The sequence below is a fragment of the Xyrauchen texanus genome, chromosome 26, assembly GCF_025860055.1.
Source record: "Xyrauchen texanus isolate HMW12.3.18 chromosome 26, RBS_HiC_50CHRs, whole genome shotgun sequence".
Taxonomy (NCBI): Eukaryota; Metazoa; Chordata; class Actinopteri; order Cypriniformes; family Catostomidae; genus Xyrauchen; species Xyrauchen texanus.
The window spans coordinates 667,501-691,076 of record NC_068301.1 but is presented as its reverse complement, the minus strand read 5'-3'; the positions used below and the strand labels follow the sequence as shown (position 1 = coordinate 691,076).

At 38.1% G+C, this 23,576-nt stretch overlaps 2 protein-coding genes and 1 long non-coding RNA gene across 3 annotated transcripts; 1 reads left to right on the top strand and 2 right to left on the bottom strand.

Annotated features, from left to right (window-relative positions):
* Window positions 1-612: 612 nt before the first annotated feature.
* Window positions 613-1,855, top strand: LOC127619715 (tumor necrosis factor receptor superfamily member 11B-like). Its single transcript, XM_052092676.1, has 3 exons — window positions 613-656; window positions 741-1,113; window positions 1,506-1,855. The coding sequence occupies exons 1-3, from the start codon at window positions 624-626 to the stop codon at window positions 1,709-1,711; spliced, it is 612 nt and encodes a 203-aa protein (XP_051948636.1). The 5' UTR covers window positions 613-623; the 3' UTR covers window positions 1,712-1,855.
* Window positions 1,856-5,105: 3,250 nt separating this feature from the next.
* On the bottom strand, window positions 5,106-7,363 carry LOC127619720 (uncharacterized). Its single transcript, XR_007967596.1, has 4 exons — window positions 7,140-7,363; window positions 6,187-6,731; window positions 5,794-5,860; window positions 5,106-5,377 (listed from the first exon to the last, which is right to left on the bottom strand). It is a non-coding gene; the product is annotated as an uncharacterized LOC127619720 (long non-coding RNA).
* Window positions 7,364-15,675: 8,312 nt separating this feature from the next.
* Window positions 15,676-18,623, bottom strand: LOC127619709 (tumor necrosis factor receptor superfamily member 11B-like). Its single transcript, XM_052092666.1, has 4 exons — window positions 18,570-18,623; window positions 18,113-18,485; window positions 17,541-17,720; window positions 15,676-16,232 (listed from the first exon to the last, which is right to left on the bottom strand). Exons 1-4 carry the CDS (start codon window positions 18,600-18,602, stop codon window positions 15,865-15,867), a joined length of 954 nt encoding a protein of 317 aa, XP_051948626.1. The 5' UTR covers window positions 18,603-18,623; the 3' UTR covers window positions 15,676-15,864.
* Window positions 18,624-23,576: the final 4,953 nt, after the last annotated feature.

The following is a 23,576-nucleotide window of genomic DNA, read 5'->3' as shown; positions in this document are numbered from 1 at the left end:
ATCTCTCACTGCACCTCTCACTGCACCTCTCACTGCATCTCTCACTGCTCCTGCTCCTCTCACGGCATCTCTCACGGCATCTCTCAGTGCATCTCTCACGGCATCTCTCACTGCTCCTGCACCTCTCACTGCATCTCTCACTGCTCCTGCTCCTCTCACTGCATCTCTCACTGCTCCTGCACCTCTCACTGCATCTCTCACTGCTCCTGCTCCTCTCACTGCATCTCTCACGGCTCCTGCTCCTCTCACTGCATCTTTCACTGCTCCTGCTCCTCTCACTGCATCTCTCACTGCATCTCTCACTGCTCCTGCACCTCTCACTGCATCTCTCACTGCTCCCGCTCCTCTCACTGCTCCTCTCACTGCTCCTGCACTCTCACTCACTGCTCCTGCATCTCTCACTGCATCTCTCACTGCTCCCCTCACTGCTCCTCTCACTGCTCCTGCACCTCTCACTGCTCCTGCATCTCTCACTGCTCCTGCACCTCTCACTGCTCCTCTCACTGCTCCTGCACCTCTCACTGCATCTCTCACTGGGCTGCTCTTCTCGCTGGGCCCCTTGCTCTTACTCTTCCTCGTCCAGACATTACAGTGCACTATATAAAGCGGCGCACTCTGTCCTGATGAAGTCTGATCAACAATCAGCACGCGTGATGGTGAGTGACGTCAGAGCATCTGATCATTCACAACTCTTTATAATCATTTCATTATAGTCTTATAATTGTCTTTTCTTCCTCTAGTTTCTCTTAACAGTATTGCTTCTGCCGGTTCTGTCCGTCTCCGGCTCTGATCGAGTGTATCAGCGCGTGGATCCAGTAACCGGACAGACCATCGTGTGTGATCGGTGTCCGCCGGGGTTCCGCCTGAGCGCGCACTGCACGCGCTCCCGTCCGACAGAGTGTGTCCCGTGCGGCGCGGATCTGTACACGGAGTTCTGGAACTTCATCCCGAACTGTCTGCGGTGCGACGCGTGTACCGACCGTCAGCGGGTCGTTCGGGCGTGTAACGGGACCGTTAATACCGTGTGTGAATGTGAGGTCGGGTTTTATTGGGATCAATTCTTCTGCAAGAGACACACCGTGTGTAAACCGGGACACGGAGTCAAACCATCAGGTGATCATCAGTAAATAAAAATGTTTTTTAAAAATGTTAATCAAGTTTAATAAATCATAAACACTTTATTTAGTAATTTCATAAAAAAACACTGAATTTAACCCTGTGTAAAAATGAACGTTGCTATGGCAACCGTAAACAGTGTTTTGTGACATCACTACTCCCTCATTACTGGAAAAGTACACAATTGAAAATCCATGATTGGTTATTTCAAGCATCGTACCTTTTCTTACGATATCATAATCTCGTAAAAATGATCAGGCTACACGTTGTCATGAGACTACTTTAGTTTAAGGATTCTGGGGTTTGTTTTATGACTGTAAATGATATCAAATAAAATGTAATAAGTAGCATCTGCATTTTATAATGGCAACAATATTATGTGTTTGTAGGTACCCCACACACAGACACGGTATGTGAACTCTGCGCAGATGGACTGTTCGCTGACATCACGCAGACACACGCGGCATGCGTCACTCACAGCGCATGCGGGTCAGATGAACAGCTGGTGCTGCCGGGATCCAGGTGGCATGATAACGTGTGTGCCACATGTGACCAGATCACAGAGAAAGGTGGACTAAAAGCTCAATTTGTCTGAGTAAAATCTCTCTATGCAGAAATATATCTCCACTGAAAAATAGACGTTCACCCAAAATGTTCTAGCCACTCCCTTGTTTGTGATCTACACTAAAAAATCAGTTTCTCTTCTAAACGTGTTTTCTTTGCTTTAGTTAAATGTGATTCTCTAACACGTGCACTCTACTAGATTCAATTAAGTAAGGTGCATGAGAACCAAATGAGCTAATGCAATACCTATAAATTCACTGTGTTCAATCTAATTAAATCAATCTAAATAATCAATGGAGTTTCACTCAATCAGTTTGTATTGCTTTTTCGAAACAACAAAAGCAACAACTTGTTTGTTAGATCCAATACCAACTAAGCTCTTAAAAGAGGTATCTCCTGTAATCTCAGAACCTCTTCTTAATAACATTAACTCCTCGCTATGCTTGGGACATGTCCCAAGAAACTTTAAAATGGGAATTATCAAACCGCTTATTAAGAAGCCACAACTTAATCCTGGAGAACTGTAAGTGTGAACCTGAACCTAACCATGATTTTATAGGAAAATAACCTTCTTTTTTGTTACAATTTGACCATCTCGTACACATTCTTATTGAGTGTTTATGAGACTATGTTGGAGTAAATTGTGATACTGTTTTTATTTTTTCAGGTTGGGTGGATTTACTCCGTCCGATTCTCTGGGGTCTGTTTGTACAGCAGAAAATGTGTATGTGTGTGTGGGTGTGTGTGTATGTGAGTGTGTGTGTATGTGTGTGAGTGTGTATGTGAGTGTGTGTGTGTGTGTGTGTGTATGTGAGTGTGTGTGTATGTGAGTGTGTGTGTGTGTGTGAGTGTGTGTGTATGTGTGTGTGTGTGTGTATGTGTGTGTGTGTGTGTGTGTGTGTGTGTGTGTTCTGCACTCTGCATGTTTTAAAGTCTAACTCCTTCATTTCAGTGCGTTTTTATTCTGGAATGTGGCTGATTTATTTAATTTTACATTTGATTAAGTTTGTTTAACCACAAACAGCAATGTTGTATTATTTTTTTTACAACCACTTAGAATTGTTTCATGTGTGTTTAGATGGCAAGTGGATGAAAAGTCCTCATATCTTGTACCGCTCTGATAAAAAAGGCGATTACAGATAAGGAAGGTTAAATGAAAGACTAAATTGAAAATGTAACACAATTTTGAGAATGTCTCAGTATTTGGCACGTGTCTTTTGTTTTAATGCCGTCATGAAGAAAACCTCACTGTAAAGAATTACTGTAAATTTACAGCCAAATTCTTAAATACAGTAGTTTGCTGTTAAAAATGTTGCATTCTGGGAGATCAAGAGCAGACTCACTGTGAAGTGACTAGTTTTACAGTAAATAGCTGTTCTATGCATTATGGGAAATTTAAAATTGTGATATCATCTTGGTGAATATATACATACATAAATATATATCTCATGATGCTTCTGACCAACTCCTCTGTTCTTTATCACATCAGCCTTCACTCGTCTGTCTAATGAGAAATCAAATAAAAAAAATCATCCTTTGAAGCAATTTACATATTAAATGTACAGTTTTGCCAAGATTGAAAAGTTTATTTTTTATGATAAAACAAAAAACCAACAACAACCTGCACACAGTAAAATAACAGCATAGCATTGCATTATGGGTTATAATGTGACATTCCCATGAGCCTTTGCGCTTGAATAATAATGCATGCTTTGGAAATGCATTGGGGCTACAAAAAAAAAAAAAAAAAAAACATGTACAAAAGTTTTTATTCAGACTTTATAGAAGTCTTAGTTGAATCAGTGTTGTTGTTTTGTTGTCAATAGTTGTGTTTTTAAGTCACCATTATGGTGATTAATGTTCTCTTGAGCACCTTCTTTATTATTATATTAAATTCTTCCGGTCAGTCCATTTGTGTTTGAGTAAAACACAAGATGATGCTCTCTGTGATAGCTGGAAGACAAAACTAAAGGTCAGAATGAACATCTGATCCTGCCTCATAAACAGAATTAAACATGTCAATAGTGATGCATTACACATGAAACATAAAAAGCAAAAACAGTAAACAGATTTCAGCTAAATTAAATCAGCAAACTGAGTGTTTGATGTTTTTTATGAACTTACAGATTAACAGAAGTGTTAATAAGACACACACAGATATCAACTCTCGGCATACAAAACACAACAATGGTGACAATTAACAAACATAAAACAGTAAAAGCTGAACATTAAAATACAAGTATCTTAGACTGCAACAAAAACAACATCAAAATAAACCAGCAAATAGTAAAAAATCTAGGTAAATTCTTCATGCCGCAGTGCATGCTGGGAACATAGCTGTTAATTTCAACAGTAAGTAATTTAACAGTATTATGCAGCTAAACTGCAGTTGTATACTGTAGCTGTTAAAAACAGTAACTTTCTGTTAATTTCAAGTACGGTAACAAAAAGTTTTTTTACAGTATAATGCTGGCCACCACCGCTGCCGGTAGTTTACTGATTTTTTACATAATTTTTTTTACAGTAGTTCATATTAATTGCATTAATTACAGTTTTTTTCAGTCGCTAACAAGCGTTTGTCCAACCAGTTGTCACATTTTCTAAACTCTAAACACAATTAGCACAGCATCTGTCTTTTGTGGCCATACCATTCACACATTTCATGTTGTTTTCACACAATATGCAGTCAGTGAACACGTTTCCACAATGCTTACATTTTCTTAACAGACCAGCTATACCTCCCAACTAAATTATGGATTGTTTTTGTAGTATTTACAAATTATGTTGGCGGACCACTCTTAGCTGGGACGTATTGCTTAACTTCTTTGACAAGCTATCCAACACAGAGAAACTTAAATTGTACATTTTTTGTGGTGGATGAGACGGAATTCCAGCAGGTAGGTAAATTGGTTGGTAAGCAGAGCAAGGCAGGCAGCGAGCAGGTAAGTAGGTTGGTAGTAGCAGACAAAGCATGGACTCCAGTAATCCAACAAACGATTGGTTGGTGATTGAAGAATGGTGGTTAAAAGGCACAACTTAATATCAAAATCAGGGCCGTGCAGAGACCTTTGGAGGGGCAGGTGCTCAAAGTATAAAAGGGGCACATGGAACAAGGCTTTAAATAGCGCGGTGCTCAAAATATCAATACAGTAATATATCGTGACACATTCCTTGCTGATTCGCGTATCGATCACGGATGATTCTGTATTGATCACGACAGCAAATGCTGTGATGCAGTTTTGGAAAGAAACAGAACAGAAAAGACAATTTTAAGTTTAAAAGTTAAAAAATATTTTCTGTCCAGAATAATTAGAAACTGAAGTGTCTTAAGTTGTACCAACCTGATGGCTTTTTCTTCTCTGTTATACAGAATAATTAAGAACAGCCGTTATAGTAAAATCAACGTGGCCCATGTTTCAGTACAGTAGAGTATAGTTTTATTTAATGCCATGTCAGCATTTGTGGCTATTTTGATGGCAAAAACTGAATTACAAAAATACAAGAGTTCCATTAATATAATAAAAACAAAAACAAAGCAAACAGAAAAAATACAGCAATTTTATTTTACAGCAAATACAACAGATTTTGTACATTAATGTGATACCTGTTCTGGTAAAATCTTACTAAATTCCTTGAGTGAGTATGCTGCCTTTGCTGTTGTTGTTGCTGCTGCTAATACTGGAGTTGATCTGAGAGACTGTAGACATTAAAACAACAAACATATAGGAGATATATTAGCTGATTAAACAATTGTTATGTTACCATGACAAGATGTAGTAGTAGTAGTAGTATGTTTTATTTAATGCCATGTCAGCGATCAAAGCTATTTTCATGGCAAGAATTCAATTACAAAAACAAATATCATATAAATACAATAAAAACAAAACAAATATAAATAGCAAGTCATATTATACAATATTTTTTTAAGATTAATATATGATAAGAAATCCAAAACCTTTTCAGGCACAATCTCATTAAATAAGTCCTTTAACGAGGTAACTTCATAAAAGAGCATTCTACTTGTGTTAAGACCAGGACAATCTAGTAAAATATGTTTGACAGATATGACAAGATGTAAAGATTGCTGAGAGTGTTTGGAACTGGCTCACTGACCTGCCAAGGCTGACTGCTCCAAGAAAATAAGAGGGAGATGCTCACAGAGGCTGCTGCACACCAAGAGCTGCAGGTAGAGAAAATAAGATACCAGATTCAAAAAGTAAAATTATCTGAGAAAAAAAAAAACATTAATGGGGGATAGGATGATGGTGGCCATGGCAGGGGTGAGAGTGAGACACAAACATCTATATAGACAGAGGTGTGTGTGCTTGTCTGTCTACAGTACACAATACTGTGATCATGATTTCAAGTTGCATTGTGACTCTGAGATGTAGTTGGATTTTGATTGATTATGTCTAATCAAAAATATAAATAAAGAAACTAAAATGTGTATGTGTGTGTTCATTCTGTTGGCACCTACTAAAAATCACAGTGTAGCATTAATCTTACCAATAAGTGTTGATGAGTTGTTGTAGACTTTTATAACAGAAATTTCCTGTTGGCCATGTCCCTAAAAATGTTAATGACATTATTGTCATTTATTGGAATGTCCTTCTCAATGGCCAACAGAAGAAGGTCAGACAATCTCTCCTCTTTGCAAAGGCTGCGAAGTTTGGTTTTCACAAGCTTCAGTTTTGAGAAGGAACGTTCCACAGTTGCTGTGGACACCGGAAGTGTGCCATATGTCTTCAGCAGCAGAGTCATGTTGGGGAAAACTAGATGTGCATTGGTTTCCTTGACCACTGACAGAATAGAGGACACATTGGCTGGTGGTGGGCATGAGTATGACGTATGGAAGACCTTCAATTCTGTCTGCAATTTGTCTTCATCTTCAATATTGTAGAACTGGCACAGTTTCTTCACAGCTTGGAGTTCTGCTGTTGGAATGCTAGCTGTTTTCCAGTTCTCTGGGACTGTCAGGCAATGGAAGGCATGCAATATTTCCCATTTGGAATTATCTCCTCCTTTAAAGCATCTCTGAATAGTGGTCTTTGCTGTTGTAGAAAGAAAATATTTTTGTCATTTAAAATATAATTATATTTTAATCCTGTTCTGAATTGTTTTATTTTTATAATGATAATTCAGAGAATGAGAAAATCAGTATAAGCCTTATCAGTGTTGTTGTGATAATTATTTTAAGGCACTCTACATTTTTTTTTAAATAAATACTGAAATAATAATAATATAGTTTAATTTAGTCAAAAGGCATAAAAAAGACAAGACCCCTCGACGCCGTGAGTGAAACTTTTCTCCCTCAAACAGCAAGCTAACGTAACGTTACTTATACAGGCTACACACAGCAATATTTACAACATATCTGCATGCTCTCTTCACGTCGTTCTTGTAAAATAATAAGTAAATAAACATCAAAATCACTTCACTGGGAATGAATCCCCACTTACCAGCTGCCGCGGTCGCGGTGTTGAAGATATCTTCCGGTAATTAAAAAATGCGCGTGCTGCGGCCGTGCGGCGTGAGGAATAGTCCCGGATGAGGTCGTCGTCAGGTGAAAGGTCATCATCTGGATCATTTTATTTAAGGCTAAATTATTAATCATACATTTTACTAATATTTAGATTTGGCATAGGCAGGCATTCACAAAAGGGCCTTTAATAAATAAAAAAAATGAGAGGAATTTTTTATTTGACAAAAGGGCACTTTGGGCACCAAGGGGCAAAGGGGCAGGTGCTCAAGCACCCAACGCCCCCCCCTCTGCACGTGCCTGATCAAAATAATGTCCAAATAGTGTTCAATAGTGTTCAATAGTGTTCAATAATGTCCAAATAGTGTTCAATAGTGATCAATAGTGTTCAATAGTGTTCAATAGTGTTCAATAATGTCCAAATAGTGTTCAATAGTGTTCAATAGTGTTCAATAGCGGTTCAATAGCGGTTCAATAGTGTTCAATAGTGTTCAATAATGTCCAAATAGTGTTCAATAGTGTTCAATAGTGTTCAATAGTGATTCAATAGTGTTCAATAGTGTTCAATAGTGTTCAATAGTGATTCAATAGTGTTCAATAGTGTTCAATAGTGATTCAATAGCGGTTCAATAGTGTTCAATAATGTCCAAATAGTGTTCAATAGTGTTCAATAGTGTTCAATAGTGATTCAATAGTGTTCAATAGTGTTCAATAGTGTTCAATAGTGTTCAATAGTGTTCAATAGTGATTCAGTAGTGTTCAGTAGTGTTCAATAGTGTTCAATAGTGTTCAATAGTGATTCAATAGTGTTCAATAGTGTTCAATAGTGTTCAATAGTGATTCAGTAGTGTTCAATAGTGTTCAATAGTGTTCAATAGTGATTCAATAGCGGTTCAATAGTGTTCAATAGTGTTCAATAGTGTTCAATAATGTCCAAATAGTGTTCAATAGTGTTCAATAGTGTTCAATAGTGTTCAATAGTGATTCAATAGTGTTCAATAGTGTTCAATAGTGTTCAATAGTGATTCAATAGTGTTCAATAGTGTTCAATAGTGTTCAATAGTGATTCAATAGCGGTTCAATAGCGGTTCAATAGTGTTCAATAGTGTTCAATAATGTCCAAATAGTGTTCAATAGTGTTCAATAGTGATTCAATAGTGTTCAATAGTGTTCAATAGTGTTCAATAGTGTTCAATAGTGATTCAATAGCGGTTCAATAGTGTTCAATAGTGTTCAATAATGTCCAAATAGTGTTCAATAGTGTTCAATAGTGATTCAATAGTGTTCAATAGTGTTCAATAGTGTTCAATAGTGTTCAATAGTGATTCAATAGTGTTCAATAGTGTTCAATAGTGTTCAATAGCAATGTAAAGAACTGTATGCTTAATACGTTCTTTACATCGCTTGAATATAAAGGTCCCTAAAAAATAAAGGATCCTACACCTAACAAAACATAACAGTGCACCAATAGCACAACAATTTAGATTAAACTAAACCCAAAAAAGCTCCTACACAAATGTTAACACACACCATCCCACAATAGCAAAAACAATATTCCAAACCTTAGATACGGTATAAAAACCTCTGCTTCTGCAATGATATCAGTTCAAAAACATTATATCTCATAATAAACAAACTATTGAATAATTGACACACAGCTGATTTATGTTGGGTAAATTGGGCCAACCACAGCTGATTCCAGTCTGGCTTTCTATTACATTGACACTTATACAGTAAAAGGAGAACTTTGAGGAGTGATGTTTTTGGAAACAGAAAAAGACAAACATTGTAATGTCTGGGCGAGGAAGAGTAAGAGCAAGGGGCCCAGCAAGAAGAGCACACACACAAAGGATATGTCCTTTTTTATGACATTACTGTTTTGCAGTCTGAATGTGCTTGCATCCTGCAGCCGTTTACTTAACATTGCATTTAATATTGCGTTTTTGTATAATTACCATTGTCCATTGACAATGAAAAAAACAAAAAAAAAACAAATAATGTATGTGCTCTTGGGGGCCCCCTGGTGGCCTAAGCAGCCGTTTAGTTCGCTTATGCCTTGGGCCGGCTCTGATCACAGAAGTAATTACAGAAGTGCGCATGATGACATGAAGTTCATCAGAATTGTCTCTTTCTGGAGAAATGACCAATACAGAGACAGTCTCAACATCAGTCCCACACACACTGAACACCATCAGGGGAACACATGTGAGATTTAAATAATGCTAATGAACTAAATGACATCAGATATAACACAGAACACCCCAGTGTACATAACTGATATTAAACATATAACAGAACTATTCCCATAAAATATAATGAAATGTGATGGGTCACGCAAGGAATTCTGGGAACGCCGATTACTGATTTTTACTGTAATTTTAACAATAATTTACTGTAAAAAATTACATGTACTCTCTTGTTCTTTTTACCATTAACTATACAGGAAATTCATACTTTTTACATTTAAATAATGTAATTTTTACATCATTTTATTGTAAAAACTACTGTATTGTCTTTTAAAATATATTAAAACATTTTACTGTATATTTCACAGTTAATATTTGTTTATTCAATTAACATTTTATTTCTGTAGCATTTTTACACAATTCTGCTGTTAAAAGTTTGCTGTAATTTTTACAGTAAGTTACTGGCAGCTGGATGCCAGTAAGTTACTGTAAAATTATTTAGAGTATGATTATTGTATTAACATTTACAGTATATGTACTGTATTTTATTTATAATGAATTGAATTTAAATGTTATTTAGTTAAGATTTAATTTGTAATTTTTTGTATTAATATTTTCCACCTGTAAGAAAATCTAATTGTAGCAACACCAAAAAAAATCACAATTACTCATGCACATCATTTTACATTTATTGTCTTTGTTGAACATTTACTTAGTAAAACAAATTCCTATGTATCTGTAATGTAACATAGCTAAAAGCGTACACATTTTCAAAGTGATACAAGCCAAAATGTAATGCAATAAAAAAATCAGTTTGTTGTTAATTTTTAGTAATTTTGCCAATAAAAGTCAACAATCTCTCTGATGAGACGCCACAAGGAGATTCAGACTGATGCTTTTTCTTTGCATCCTCTCTCCAGATTTGTGGCTGATGTGTGACTTTGACTGCTATTTGGTGCCATCAGGGTTGATTCTCAGAATGAACCTGCAAGCACAAGAAAAAATACATTATTTCTCATACTAGTGTTTCTCCAACTGTCATAACTCTGTAATGTCTGCACTTTGGGGCCAATAAAAGCAATATGTACTGAATACCTACAGGTAAAGTGCATAATTAATTTATGATCCATGACATTCAAATTACTGAATCATTCAAATCACCATTACAACAAAATATATATATACACAGGTTACTGGAGAAAGCGTTCTCTCAGTTTGGGAAACTGGAGCGAGTCAAGAAGCTTAAAGACTACGGCGTTTGTTCACTTCGAGGAGCGAGATTCTGCAGTCAAGGTACAACACCTGCACTCGAAACACTGATGTTACACAGGTAATGAATGCAAAGACACAACACACACAACAGTTGCTGAGGTCTCGTCTTTAACTGCACATTTGCATTGTCTGTCAGGCGATGCAGGAGATGAACGGTAAAGAACTTTGCGGTGAGCATATCGAGATTGTCCTGGCGAAACCTCCTGATAAGAAGAGGAAAGAACGACAAGCTGCACGACAAACCACCAGAAACACGGGGTGAGACTCATACCTATAAGTAATTACAGGTGAAACTCGAAAAATTAGAATATCGTGCAAAAGTTCATTAATTTCAGTAATTCAACTTAAAAGGTGAAACTAATATATTATATAGACTCATTACAAGCAAAGTAAGATATTTCAAGCCTTTATTTGATATAATTTTGATGATTATGGCTTACAGCTTATGAAAACCCCAAATTCAGAATCTCAGAAAATTAGAATATTGTGAAAAGGTTCAGTATTGTAGCTCAAAGTGTCACACTCTAATCAGCTAAACACCTGCAAAGGGTTCCTGAGCCTTTAAATGGTCTCTCAGTCTGGTTCAGTTGAATTCACAATCATGGGGAAGACTGCTGACCTGACAGTTGTGCAGAAAACCATCATTGACACCCTCCACAAGGAGGGAAAGCCTCAAAAGGTAATTGCAAAAGAAGTTGGATGTTCTCAAAGTGCTGTATCAAAGCACATTAATAGAAAGTTAAGTGGAAGGGAAAAGTGTGGAAGAAAAAGGTGCACAAGCAGCAGGGATGACCGTAGCCTGGAGAGGATTGTCAGGAAAAGGCCATTCAAATGTGTGGGGAGCTTCACAAGGAGTGGACTGAGGCTGGAGTTACTGCATCAAGAGCCACCACACACAGACGGGTCCTGGACATGGGCTTCAAATGTCAAACGTCTTACCTGGGCTAAAGAAAAAAAGAACTGGTCTGTTGCTCTGTGGTCCAAAGTCCTCTTTTCTGATGAGAGCAAATTTTGCATCTCATTTGGAAACCAAGGTCCCAGAGTCTGGAGGAAGAATGGAGAGGCACACAATCCAAGATGCTTGAAGTCCAGTGTGAAGTTTCCACAGTCTGTGTTGGTTTGGGGAGCCATGTCATCGGCTGGTGTTGGTCCACTGTGCTTTATTAAGTCCAGAGTCAACGCAGCCGTCTACCGGGACATTTTAGAGCACTTCATGCTTCCTTCAGCAGACAAGCTTTATGGAGATGCTGACTTCATTTTCCAGCAGGACTTGGCACCTGCCCACACTGCCAAAATTACCAAAACCTGGTTCAGTGACCATGGTATTACTGTGCTTGATTGGCCAGCAAACTCGCCTGACCTGAACCCCATAGAGAATCTATGGGGCATTGCAAGAGAAAGATGAGAGACATGAGACCAAACAATGCAGAAGAGCTGAAGGCCGCTATTGAAGCATCTTGGTCTTCCATAACACCTCAGCAGTGCCACAGGCTGATAGCATCCATGCCACGCCGCATTGAGGCAGTAATTAATGCAAAAGGGGCCCAAACCAAGTACTGAGTACATATGCATGATTATACTTTTCAGAGGGCCGACATTTCTGTATTTAAAATCCTTTTTTTATTGATTTCATGTAATATTCTAATTTTCTGAGATTCTGAATTTGGGGTTTTCATAAGCTGTAAGCCATAATCATCAAAATTATATCAAATAAAGGCTTGAAATATCTTACTTTGCTTGTAATGAGTCTATATAATATATTAGTTTCACCTTTTAAGTTGAATTACTGAAATTAATGAACTTTTGCACGATATTCTAATTTTTCGAGTTTCACCTGTATATACTCAAGCTGAATCCCTCATTTGGAAAAAAAAAAAAGCAATTTTAAAAAATATATAAAAAGATTTATAGACTCACTAATTAGCCTAACATACATGTGGGAAAAAGTACAGCAATGGGAGGAAACTCAAAGAAAGGCCCTAGCTGGCCAGCACATGCATACAGCAGGATGTTCTTACTTCAAAGCAACAATTCTTGCCACTGAACTGCCCTTTTTCAGCCTAGACAGGTTGGCATTACAACACAATCACTGTCTATTTTCCCACCAATACACTTCACATCCCTCATCTACTACACTGACGGTTAATATCAAAATCAGAATCAGAATCAACTTTAATGGTCAAGAATTTGTACACATACAAGGAATTTGACGACAGTTTTTCATTGCTCTCAATGTGCTTACACTGGATTTATATTATATTTGATCATATTATAAAAATATATCAAAGTGGATTGACCCCAACCCAAATTAGGAATATAAATTCTGTGCACTTTGTTGTCACACTGTCATTTAACAATTGGTGTTATGCTGCTTTTGAAGTATTTAATGATGTACGAACCTCTGAATAAACTCCAGTGCACTGGCCGCCTCTTCCTGGTACTGCACACTGAACACATAGTAGCAGCCAAACAGGACCGCTAATGCTGATGAACAATCTGTTAGCTCCTGCGGCTGGATGATGACTCTGCCCTCCATAGTTAGCATCCATGTTTTTGCTTGGAGAACAGAATCTCCTTTAACAAACACCATCACAGCAGCTTTAGTATTGTCACAGGCTATGTTCAGGCTTTAAGAGAATTATTCAGGTTCATATTTTGATATGGCGGTAAAACCAGGAAAGCGTTCACACAGATAAAATTACAATGTTTGCACACAAATTGTGCTGTCATTTTTACAGTAACCACAAACTAGTTGCTTGATAAATATCAACCACGAAACATAATGTTATGAGAGGCGGCTGATTTAATGGTTTAAGCGCCAGATTCTTTCTTTTGTTTGTCTGCTTAACTTACCGTTACAACGGAAACACCAGAAAAGACAAAAGACACCTCCAATCTGGGACTCGAACACGATCCAGACCACAACCTTGGAAAAAAAAGATGCACTTGAAAACACTGTCTCATAAAATAATAATAATAATAATAATAATAATAATAATAATAAACATCGGTGTTGCCTAACACTCTTTAGTATTTCACATTAGCTATTTACGTTGAGTTAAACACTCCTCCTGGTTAGCTAACGTTAAAGCGGCAGAGGAACACACAAAAGTTGCGTTTCTCTGTTTAACTAAGGGTTTCTTCAGCTAATTTAATTGATATTAACATATTCACAAGATGATAATAACACTGTTATGACGGCAATCACTGACAACTCCTAGCCAACAGCCAAATAAACGCGTTTATAGACAAAAAGTTACTGTAAATAAAACTTTCTTTAATCAGGTGATGCATGTTAATACATTTGAAAATGTCTCTGTTTTATATAATTAAATATAATATTACAAACAATATATTAACCTTTTCAATGAATCACCTTTGTCAAATTTCATTCCCAGTTGTCCTTTATCTCACTTTCACCAAACGGTATGGAAAAAAATATTTGAAAAGAAATCTCTCTTGCCATTGGTCAGTTTTTTGTGGGCAGGTTCACTACTGTAAATGGATTTACAGTACAGAAGAATTACTGTAGAATTACAGTAATGACCATATATTTTCCCATAATCCTCTGCTATTTACAGTAATTTACTGTATACACTTTTTACAGTATCTTGCTGTACGTATTACAGTAAAATACCGTTCAAATTACAAAAATCAGTTACAGTGTACATACAGTAATGCATTTCCAGTGAAACTTCTGTTGTAGGGAGATATAAAACACAAATAACAACTTCTCTGTTAATAAGATAACAGCATGTTGAAATGCAAATTAAATATGTGCAATAAAAATATTTTATGAAAATTTGCCAGTCATCTTACGTGTCATTTCTATATATAGAAGAACATTATTCTGTTCCCTTTCAAAAAGCTTCTCTTATCATCCCCACTTTGTCCCACAATGTTTTCCAGGCTGAGGGAATTCCCCTCCCCCAGGACCTCACAGAAATGCTCAGCAAATCTGCAAACCTGTTTCTGGGGGTCGGAGATTGGATCACCGTTCTTTCCCCTAATGATGGTAATAGGTGTGGTGCTGCAAGTAACTTTTTTGATGGAATTAAAGAGCGATTTGTGATCGTGGTCCACTGAGGCAGACTCCATCTCCTCAGCAACCCGCGAACACCAACCACCTTTGAAGTGCCTCACGGCTCTCTGAACCTCCGAGCGAAGGCTGTGGTAAGCCTCCTCATTCTCTGACGTGGGATGTTGTAGACGATGAGAGTGGGCCTGTCGCTTTTTCTCAGCCAGCCTGAACAAACAACCAAAGGGGGTCTGGCTAAACAACCCCCTACCTCCGTGTGGTGCCGGACGGGCAATGTTGTGGGCAGCGCCATGGGGGGAGGGCCAATAAAGACTGTTCCCTCCATTTCTGTCATGGTGGTTTGTAGCCACCACAGCGGCCAAAAGGGGGCTCTGGACGGGTGCAAGGGGCTGGTAACCCCTCTACCTTCAACTGATTACCACTAAACCACAAATTAAATCTATAAGTAAGCTAGTGCCGGAGGCCCTGGGGGGACACGCATCTATGACGTCTCCTGGCCAAACTCCATCAGACACACACACAGACACACTCACACACACTTTTTTATTTGCATATGCAAATGAAGGGTGAACTCAAGAAATTTGCTTTAAGCAAAAGTTGTAAAAATCATAAAACCCCAAAAGAAGTGCATAATCTTGCTGTTTTTACTTCAGGCAAGACATGTTATAATTTCTTAAAAAATAAAATTACACTGGTACTGTGTCCGGTCAAATATGGCCGCCGCAAACAGTGGAATACGTGACCCAGATTAGGAGTGTTAAATTGCTTTGATAATTATACATCAGAAAAGAATGACAACCAGAAGCATTTCACAGTGTCTCGGATTCTTGGACTGCATTGTTTTTACAAATGCATGTTTAAGGTTTTTGGTGCCCCCCAATCAATGAAAACGACCAGAGTAAAGTGCATTTCTTGTTTATTCCGTTGGTCAAGAATTCTTGAATTCATTGAAATGAAGAGACATATTGTCTGATTCACAGGTTTATGCTTATAAATATTTAATACATAAACAGACTAGAGAATTGTATGACATTCACTGTAAAAACAAAACAAATATTTAATATTTTCAAAAACTCTTTAACAAGCTAGAGAAAACAAAAGTGCACAAATACAGTGTCCATGTCTCACATGTGCATCGGTACTATCACAGTAACAGCTGTTATAGTTACTCAAACATCTGCACGTCTCGACAGCTAAGACCAAGAGCACTACAGTCCATCTAATAATAAATTAATCATGTTGAGTGATTGATTAAAAGTATTTTCCTTCCTAATCTTGCTGTTCCTGCAGCGAATGTCAAACATCTCAAACTTTCTGATTTTCTGTTTGATTTTGTGTGCTAAGTGCCCCAGATGTGTTGCCTTCAGTTTCAGCAGCAGGTTTTGCAGTTCCTCCTCTGATACTTGACTGATCCAGAGTTGGATTCGATCCATCGGACTCTCTGTGTTCTGGAACATCTCTCTCCAATGCGAATTCATTTGCAGGAGAAGATTCACAAGCCGCTGAAGTCGTCGCGCAGGGATTTTCTGCTGTACAAACAGACCCCAGAGAATCGGACGGAGTAAATCCACCCAACCTGAAAAAATAAAAATAGTATCACAATTTACTCCAACATAGTCTCATGAACACTCAATAAGAATGTGTACGAGATGGTCAAATTGTAACAAAAAAGGTTATTTTCCTATAAAATCATGGTTAGGTTTAGGTTCACACTTACAGTTCTCCAGGATCAAGTTGTGGCTTCTTAATAAGCGGTTTGATAATTCCCATTTTAAAGTTTCTTGGGACATGTCCTAAGCATAGCGAGGAGTTAATGATATTAAGATTAGGTTCTGAGATTACAGGAGATACCTCTTTTAAGAGCTTAGTTGGTATTGGATCTAACAAACATGTTGTGGCTTTTGATGTTTCGATAAGTTTTGTTTGTTCTTCATGACCGATGACAAAGAAGGATTGAATCGTGTTTTATCACCTAGGATAATAATAATAATTCCTTACATTTATATAGCACTTTTCTAGGCACTCAAAGTGCTTTACATAGCATAGGGATGATGTGACAGCAGCCATAGTACACCAGAACACCCACCACATCAGCTATTGGTGGGGAGGAGGAGAGAGTAGAGTAATGTAGCCAAATCAGAGATGGAGATTAATACAAGGCCAATGGGGGGAATTTGGCCAGGACACCGGGGTTACACCCCTTAGTCTTTACAGGATTTTTAATGACCACAGAGAGTCAGGACCTCAGTTTAACATCTCATCCGAAGGACGGTGCTTTTTTACAGTATAGGGTCCCTGTCACTATACTGGGGCAAACATCCAATTAAGGATGTGTGGGGCAACACTCTCAAGGGTGCTAGAGATGACTATATTTATATTTTCTGTTACAAAATTGATTCTAAATCATTTTTATCGAAATAATGAAACATTAAACACTATGAAATTTTCCCATTTTCTCTTCTTGCTCAAAAACATATAATGCACTAAAATAATACTTAATTTAATAATTTTTACTCCCCCAACAAGTCCCATGCAAAGCATGCTGAAACGAACTGGCAACAATCCATGTTGCCCCAATACAAACTGATTGAGTGAAACTCCATTGATTACATTTAATTAGATTGAACACAGTGAATTTAGAGGTATTGCATTAGCTCATTTGGTTCTCATACACCTTACTTAATTTAATCTAGTAGAGTGCACGTGTTAGAGAATCACATTTAACTAAAGCAAAGAAAACACGTTTAGAAGAGAAACTGATTTTTTTAGTGTAGATCACAAACAAGGGAGTGGCTAGAACATTTTGGGTGGAAGTCTATTTTTCAGTGGAGATATATTTCTGCATAGAGAGATTTTACTCAGACAAATTGAGCTTTTAGTCCACCTTTCTCTGTGATCTGGTCACATGTGGCACACACGTTATCGTGCCACCTGGATCCCGGCAGCACCAGCTGTTCATCTGACCCGCATGCGCTGTGAGTGACGCATGCCGCATGTGTCTGCGTGATGTCAGCGAACAGTCCATCTGCGCAGAGTTCACATACCGTGTCTGTGTGTGGGGTACCTACAAACACATAATATTGTTGCCATTATAAAATGCAGATGCTACTTATTACATTTTATTTGATATAATTTACAGTCATAAAACAAACCCCAGAATCCTTAAACTAAAGTAGTCTCATGACAACGTGTCGCCTGATCATTTTTACGAGATTATGATATCGTAAGAAAAGGTACGATGCTTGAAAAAACCAATCATGGATTTTCAATTGTGTACTTTTCCAGTAATGAGGGAGTAGTGATGTCACAAAACACTGTTTACGGTTGCCATAGCAATGTTCATTTTTACACAGGGTTAAATTCAGTGTTTTTTTATGAAATTAAGTGTTTATGATTTATTAAACTTAATTAACATTTAAAAAAAAAAAACATTATTTACTGATAAATGCTGATCACCTGATGATTTGACTCCGTGTCCCGGTTTACACACGGTGTGTCTCTTGCAGAAGAATTGATCCCAATAAAACCCGACCTCACATTCACACACGGTATTAACGGTCCCGTTACACGCCCGAACGACCCGCTGACGGTCGGAACACGCGTCGCACCGCAGACAGTTCGGGATGAAGTTCCAGAACTCCGTGTACAGATCCGCGCCGCACGGGACACACTCTGACGGACGGGAGCGCGTGCAGTGCGCGCTCAGGCGGAACCCCGGCGGACACCGATCACACACAATGGTCTGTCCGGTCACTGGATCCACGCGCTGATACACTCGATCAGAGCCGGAGACCGACAGAACCGGCAGAAGCAATACTGTGAAGAGAAACTAGAGGAAGAAAAGACAATTATAAGACTATAATGAAATGATTATAAAGAGTTGTGAATGATCAGATGCTCTGACGTCACTCACCATCACGCGTGCTGATTGTTGATCAGACTTCATTGATCAGGACAGAGCGCGCTGCTTTATATAGTGCACTGGGGTGGGGGGGGGTAATTATGTCGAATGTAAAGGGGTCTAGTTAAATGTAAACCCCTTTACAGAACAACCTGTACATTTTACAGTTTAAAATGGTTGTAATTTACTCGATGGCACTGTTAAAAAATTATTCTGTTAAATTTACAGTAAAATAAATTCATAATGCTTTCTGAAACTGTATAAATATGTTGTTTACTCTATGAGGTATTTGTTAATCACAGAAGTAATTACAGAAGTGCGCATGATGACATGAAGTTCATCAGAATTGTCTCTTTCTGGAGAAATGACCAATACAGAGACAGTCTCAACATCAGTCCCACACACACTGAACACCATCAGGGGAACACATGTGAGATTTAAATAATGCTAATGAACTAAATGACATCAGATATAACACAGAACACCCCAGTGTACATAACTGATATTAAACATATAACAGAACTATTCCCATAAAATATAATGAAATGTGATGGGTCACGCAAGGAATTCTGGGAACGCCCGATTACTGATTTTTTACTGTAATTTTAACAATAATTTACTGTAAAAAATTACATGTACTCTCTTGTTCTTTTTACCATTAATTATACAGGAAATTCGTTTTTTTTACATTTAAATAATGTAATTTTTACATTTTACATTTTACTATTTTACAGTTAATATTTGTTAATCAATTAACATTTTATTTCTGTTGCATTTTTACAGTATTTTACTGTTAAAATTACTGACATTTTTTACAGTGTAGTGGCGGGAATATGCCCAATTAACAACTCAAACACTTCTTCTCTTGGGTGCTTCACTTAAGTGCACTATAAAATCATATTTAGTCTGCTAAATTGGCTCATTTTGGACATTATTTATCTGAAATAGTGCTGAGGTGCAACTAAAGATGTGTTACTTGGTTGTGCTAAAATGCAGCTATTTCAAGTCCATTGTAAATATTCATCCTTGTGCACAGACTCGATGTGAACTTTAAAAATAACAGTTGCAACTACACATTTACATTTATGTGCGTCATGTGATTAAACATATTTCCATACAGTAATGCATTTCCAGTGAAACTTCTGTTGTAGGGAGTTATAAAACACACAAATAAGAACTTCTCTGTTAATAAGATAACAGCATGTTGAAATGCAAATTAAATATGTGCAATAAAAATATTTTATGAAAATTTGCCAAAGACATCTTACAAGTCATTTCTATATATAGAAGAACATTTTTATTCTGTTCCCTTTCAAAAAGCTTCTCTTATGATGCTACGCTGAGTTAGCGCTTTGGGAACACCCTTTAGGTGTGACCTGTGAATATGTGTGCAACACGTCAATGAACCTTGCCCAGAGTTTATGACCTCTGCTGATGACATCATTGGATGCACCTGTAGGGCTATAAATAGATGCGTCAAAGGTGCATCGTCAGATCTTTTGTCTTCAGATCTTTTGGTGTTTCATGAGCCTGTCAGAACTTTCTTTTCTCTGTTAGGAGCTACAGTTGATAGGCAGAGCGCAGAAACCTTTCTCTTTCTCTTTCTCTTTTCTTTAAAAAGAATGACTGATAAACAAAGCAAGCAGTGTGTGTTCTCATGTTTACGCTCTATGGCTGAAACGGACACACACCAGTGTTGTTTTGTGTGTTTGGGGGAACAGCATGCTGCTCTTGTGTTGGGGCGGGTCGGGTGTGAGCATTGCGATCTGTTTACAGTAAAAATGCTTCACCCTTGCCTCGCTTACTTCCAAGAACCAGCGCCCGCTCTTTCATCATGGGGCTCTTGCATAAATCTGGCTGAGGAGCAATAGACAGGTCCGTCCCTATCGCTCGCTCTCTCCCCAGATCCAGCTGATACTTCTCATAAGCCTGAAGAGCGCTTCGGCGCCTCATCGGTTCATGAGGGGGACACTGAACCTCTGAACATTCCACACACAATAATAAAGCGGCTAACTACAGACCCCCCCCCCCCCTCCCAAACACTCCAAACTATAAGACAGATTTCTGTCTGGTGGCCAAAATAAATAAATAAAAGAGGGAAGGGAACACTATATCAGTCCCTTCCTTTCCTCTATGACCTCCATAATGAGCGTTCTCATTCATGGAGGAATCCTTAAACTTCCCGTGTCTTCGTGCCCTCGACGTCGACATATTCGACTATCGTGGGTGCTGAGACACGGGGGTATTCGGTGATGCCACCGGTAGAAGAGACACTTGCGGGTTATCACTTGCCTGGGTCGGCATCATCGCTAAAGAGACCCACTCTCCCCACAAAGCCTTGCAGGACCATCTCCTCGCTTGTGAGGAAGCACATCCTCACAACAAGTGAGGCAACAAGTCAGGCTGGTGCTGCCCGCCCTGCACACTATGGCAGTGTTACAGGCGTACCAGGCTAATCTCATATTCACAGCTGGTCACACCTAAAGTTGTTTCCGAAGCGCTAACTCAGCGCAGCATCTCGTCAAGTATCCCGAGATGATTTAACAGACTGTTGAAACGTTGTAGAATCATAAAACAAGTTGTAGGTGAAACCAAGTGTACATTATATTGGAACTTAATGTGCATTTGTAAAATCGATGCTACTTTAAAACTTTATCTCTGTGCAATAGGAGCATGGAATAATTACAGGGTATTTTTAATTAGTACAAAGACATGTAATAGATTTGTAGTGTACTTATCATGAAATAAATGTATTTTAAATACACTTTGGTGTATTCTTTATCACATGGGGATTGCTGCCATCTAGTGAAAAATAGAAGAATAACATGATTAAAATCATGTAATGACAATAATAGCCAGTAGATGGCGGCAGTGTTCTATGCAGACAAACACTGTGTGGTAAAAGTTGTAATATTAGACATGTTAAAAAATATTTTTGTCAAGGTTTAGCATTTTTGGAAGTGTCAGTTTTGGTAATAATGGCACATTATTCTTACAGTCAAAGCTGACCTGGTGTTACAAAGATATGCGTGGTGTTGTGTGATATGAGGGTGAAGCGATCATCTGTGTTTCAGGTCCTTGAATAACATATAACGTGCGAGTAAGGGCACCCGGTGGACTTTCTGGTGCCCTCCTAGGGAGTTGGTACCCTACGCAGACTGTGTTGTCTGCTTATACGGAGCAGCGGTACTGAGGACACCCCCCGACACAGACAATTATGGCCCCAGCTGGACAATTTCCACTTTTTGGGGAGAAAAAAAGAAGAGAAGAGGCCATGGCTGGTGTGGCCTGTCCCCATTATGGGCAGGCGTCTGTACGACGCTCGTGTCTCGGCATGCAACTTCCACTCGCCAATTCTCATTGGCCTTTTGTCAAGAGCGACCCCTAGTGTCACTACATCGACACAACGTCTCGTTCCCTCCATCAGGGAACGGAGGTTATGACAGTAACCAAGACGATTCACAGTCTCATCACTTTGAGGTTTGTTCTGCATTTTGGCTGATTTACACAATATATTGTATTTCACAAATTTGCTCAATTCTTTAGTCTTTCCCATTCATTTCCTACGGTCACAATCTTTTTTTAGATATCCACATTTCAATTTCATAACAAAATTATGAAAAATGACTATAGATTCTCCTCTTGTCCAGTAGGTGGCGATATGCACAAACAATGTGAATCACAAAAACTCTAAGGTTAGAAGAGCGCTTGATGAAATTGAATGTGGAGTATTGATCTGTTTCTCAACCACACCGATCATATCACTTCAGAAGACATGGATTAAACCACTGGAGTTGCATGGATTACTTTTATGCTGCATTTATTTGCTTTTGGAGCTTCAAAGATTCAGACCCTGTTGCATTGTATGGACCTACAGAGCTGAAATATTCTTTTAAAAATCTTAATTTGTGTTGAAGAAAGGAAGTCACACATCTGGGATGACATGAGGGTGAGTAAATGATGAGTTTTAATTTTTCCCAGTACAGACTTCAGTCTGAACCACAGCACTTTCACTGCACAAATGATTGACAGCAGTGTGGTTGAGTTACTCATCTTGATGATGATTGCTGTTTAATGGTGACTCAGCACAGTAATTTCCCCTTTAGCAGATTTTATAAATGTGTTTTAGAGAGAGAAAAGTGCTGAGCTCAACACAATACAGTAACTGCTGTAAGTACAGCGGAAACGACGTGGATTTAAACTAGAAGAGTGGAGGTGCCGTGAAGACATCAAGAGTTCCTGAATGTGAAATCCATATTAAAGTTTAATATTGAGAAGCATAAATATAGATGATGTGTCATCACAGACTCGTCCTGTGTGACATCAAGGGATGGCCATTTTCCATGACTCATAAAATACAAGGCAAGTTAAAATAAACAATTATAACAAATGCATGAAAAGTACATTTTGTTTTATTGACAGAAGTTCAATATGATTCATTTAGCAAACTATGCTTTTCTTAAAATAAAAAATTAACAACATGTATTAATAAATAATAATAATAAAGATGTAAAAATAACTTGGCGCCTAATACTGATTGCATTAGTGTAATGCACATCTTCAGCAAGCCCGTAGGCAGGGGGGGTTCGGGTGGCGAACCCGCCCCTCACTGCCAAAGGTCCAGAATTTAAGTAGTTTTTTTTTTTTTTTCATGTGATTATTGTCATCATTGTTTTAATCAATGCTTGTGACAAATATTCTGGATTGCTGTTTCAAATTAATATGATTTAATATTGTAGCTGGACTGTGTGTGTGTGTGTGTGTGTGTGTGTGTGCGCGCGTGCAGTTCAGAGAGAGTTCTCGCAATACACTTTTCAAAGCAACGGTGAAGAAGCATCGCCTCTGAATGATGGGGGGATATATTTTTTTATTAAAAGATTTCTATATTTTATACACTCCAATAGTCTACAATATAATAGCCATATAAACGTAGCGTAATTAATAATAAAACATAGTTGGATGTTCAGTGATATTGGCTGTGCAATGTGATTGGCCAATACCGGCAGACTGGAGCCAATG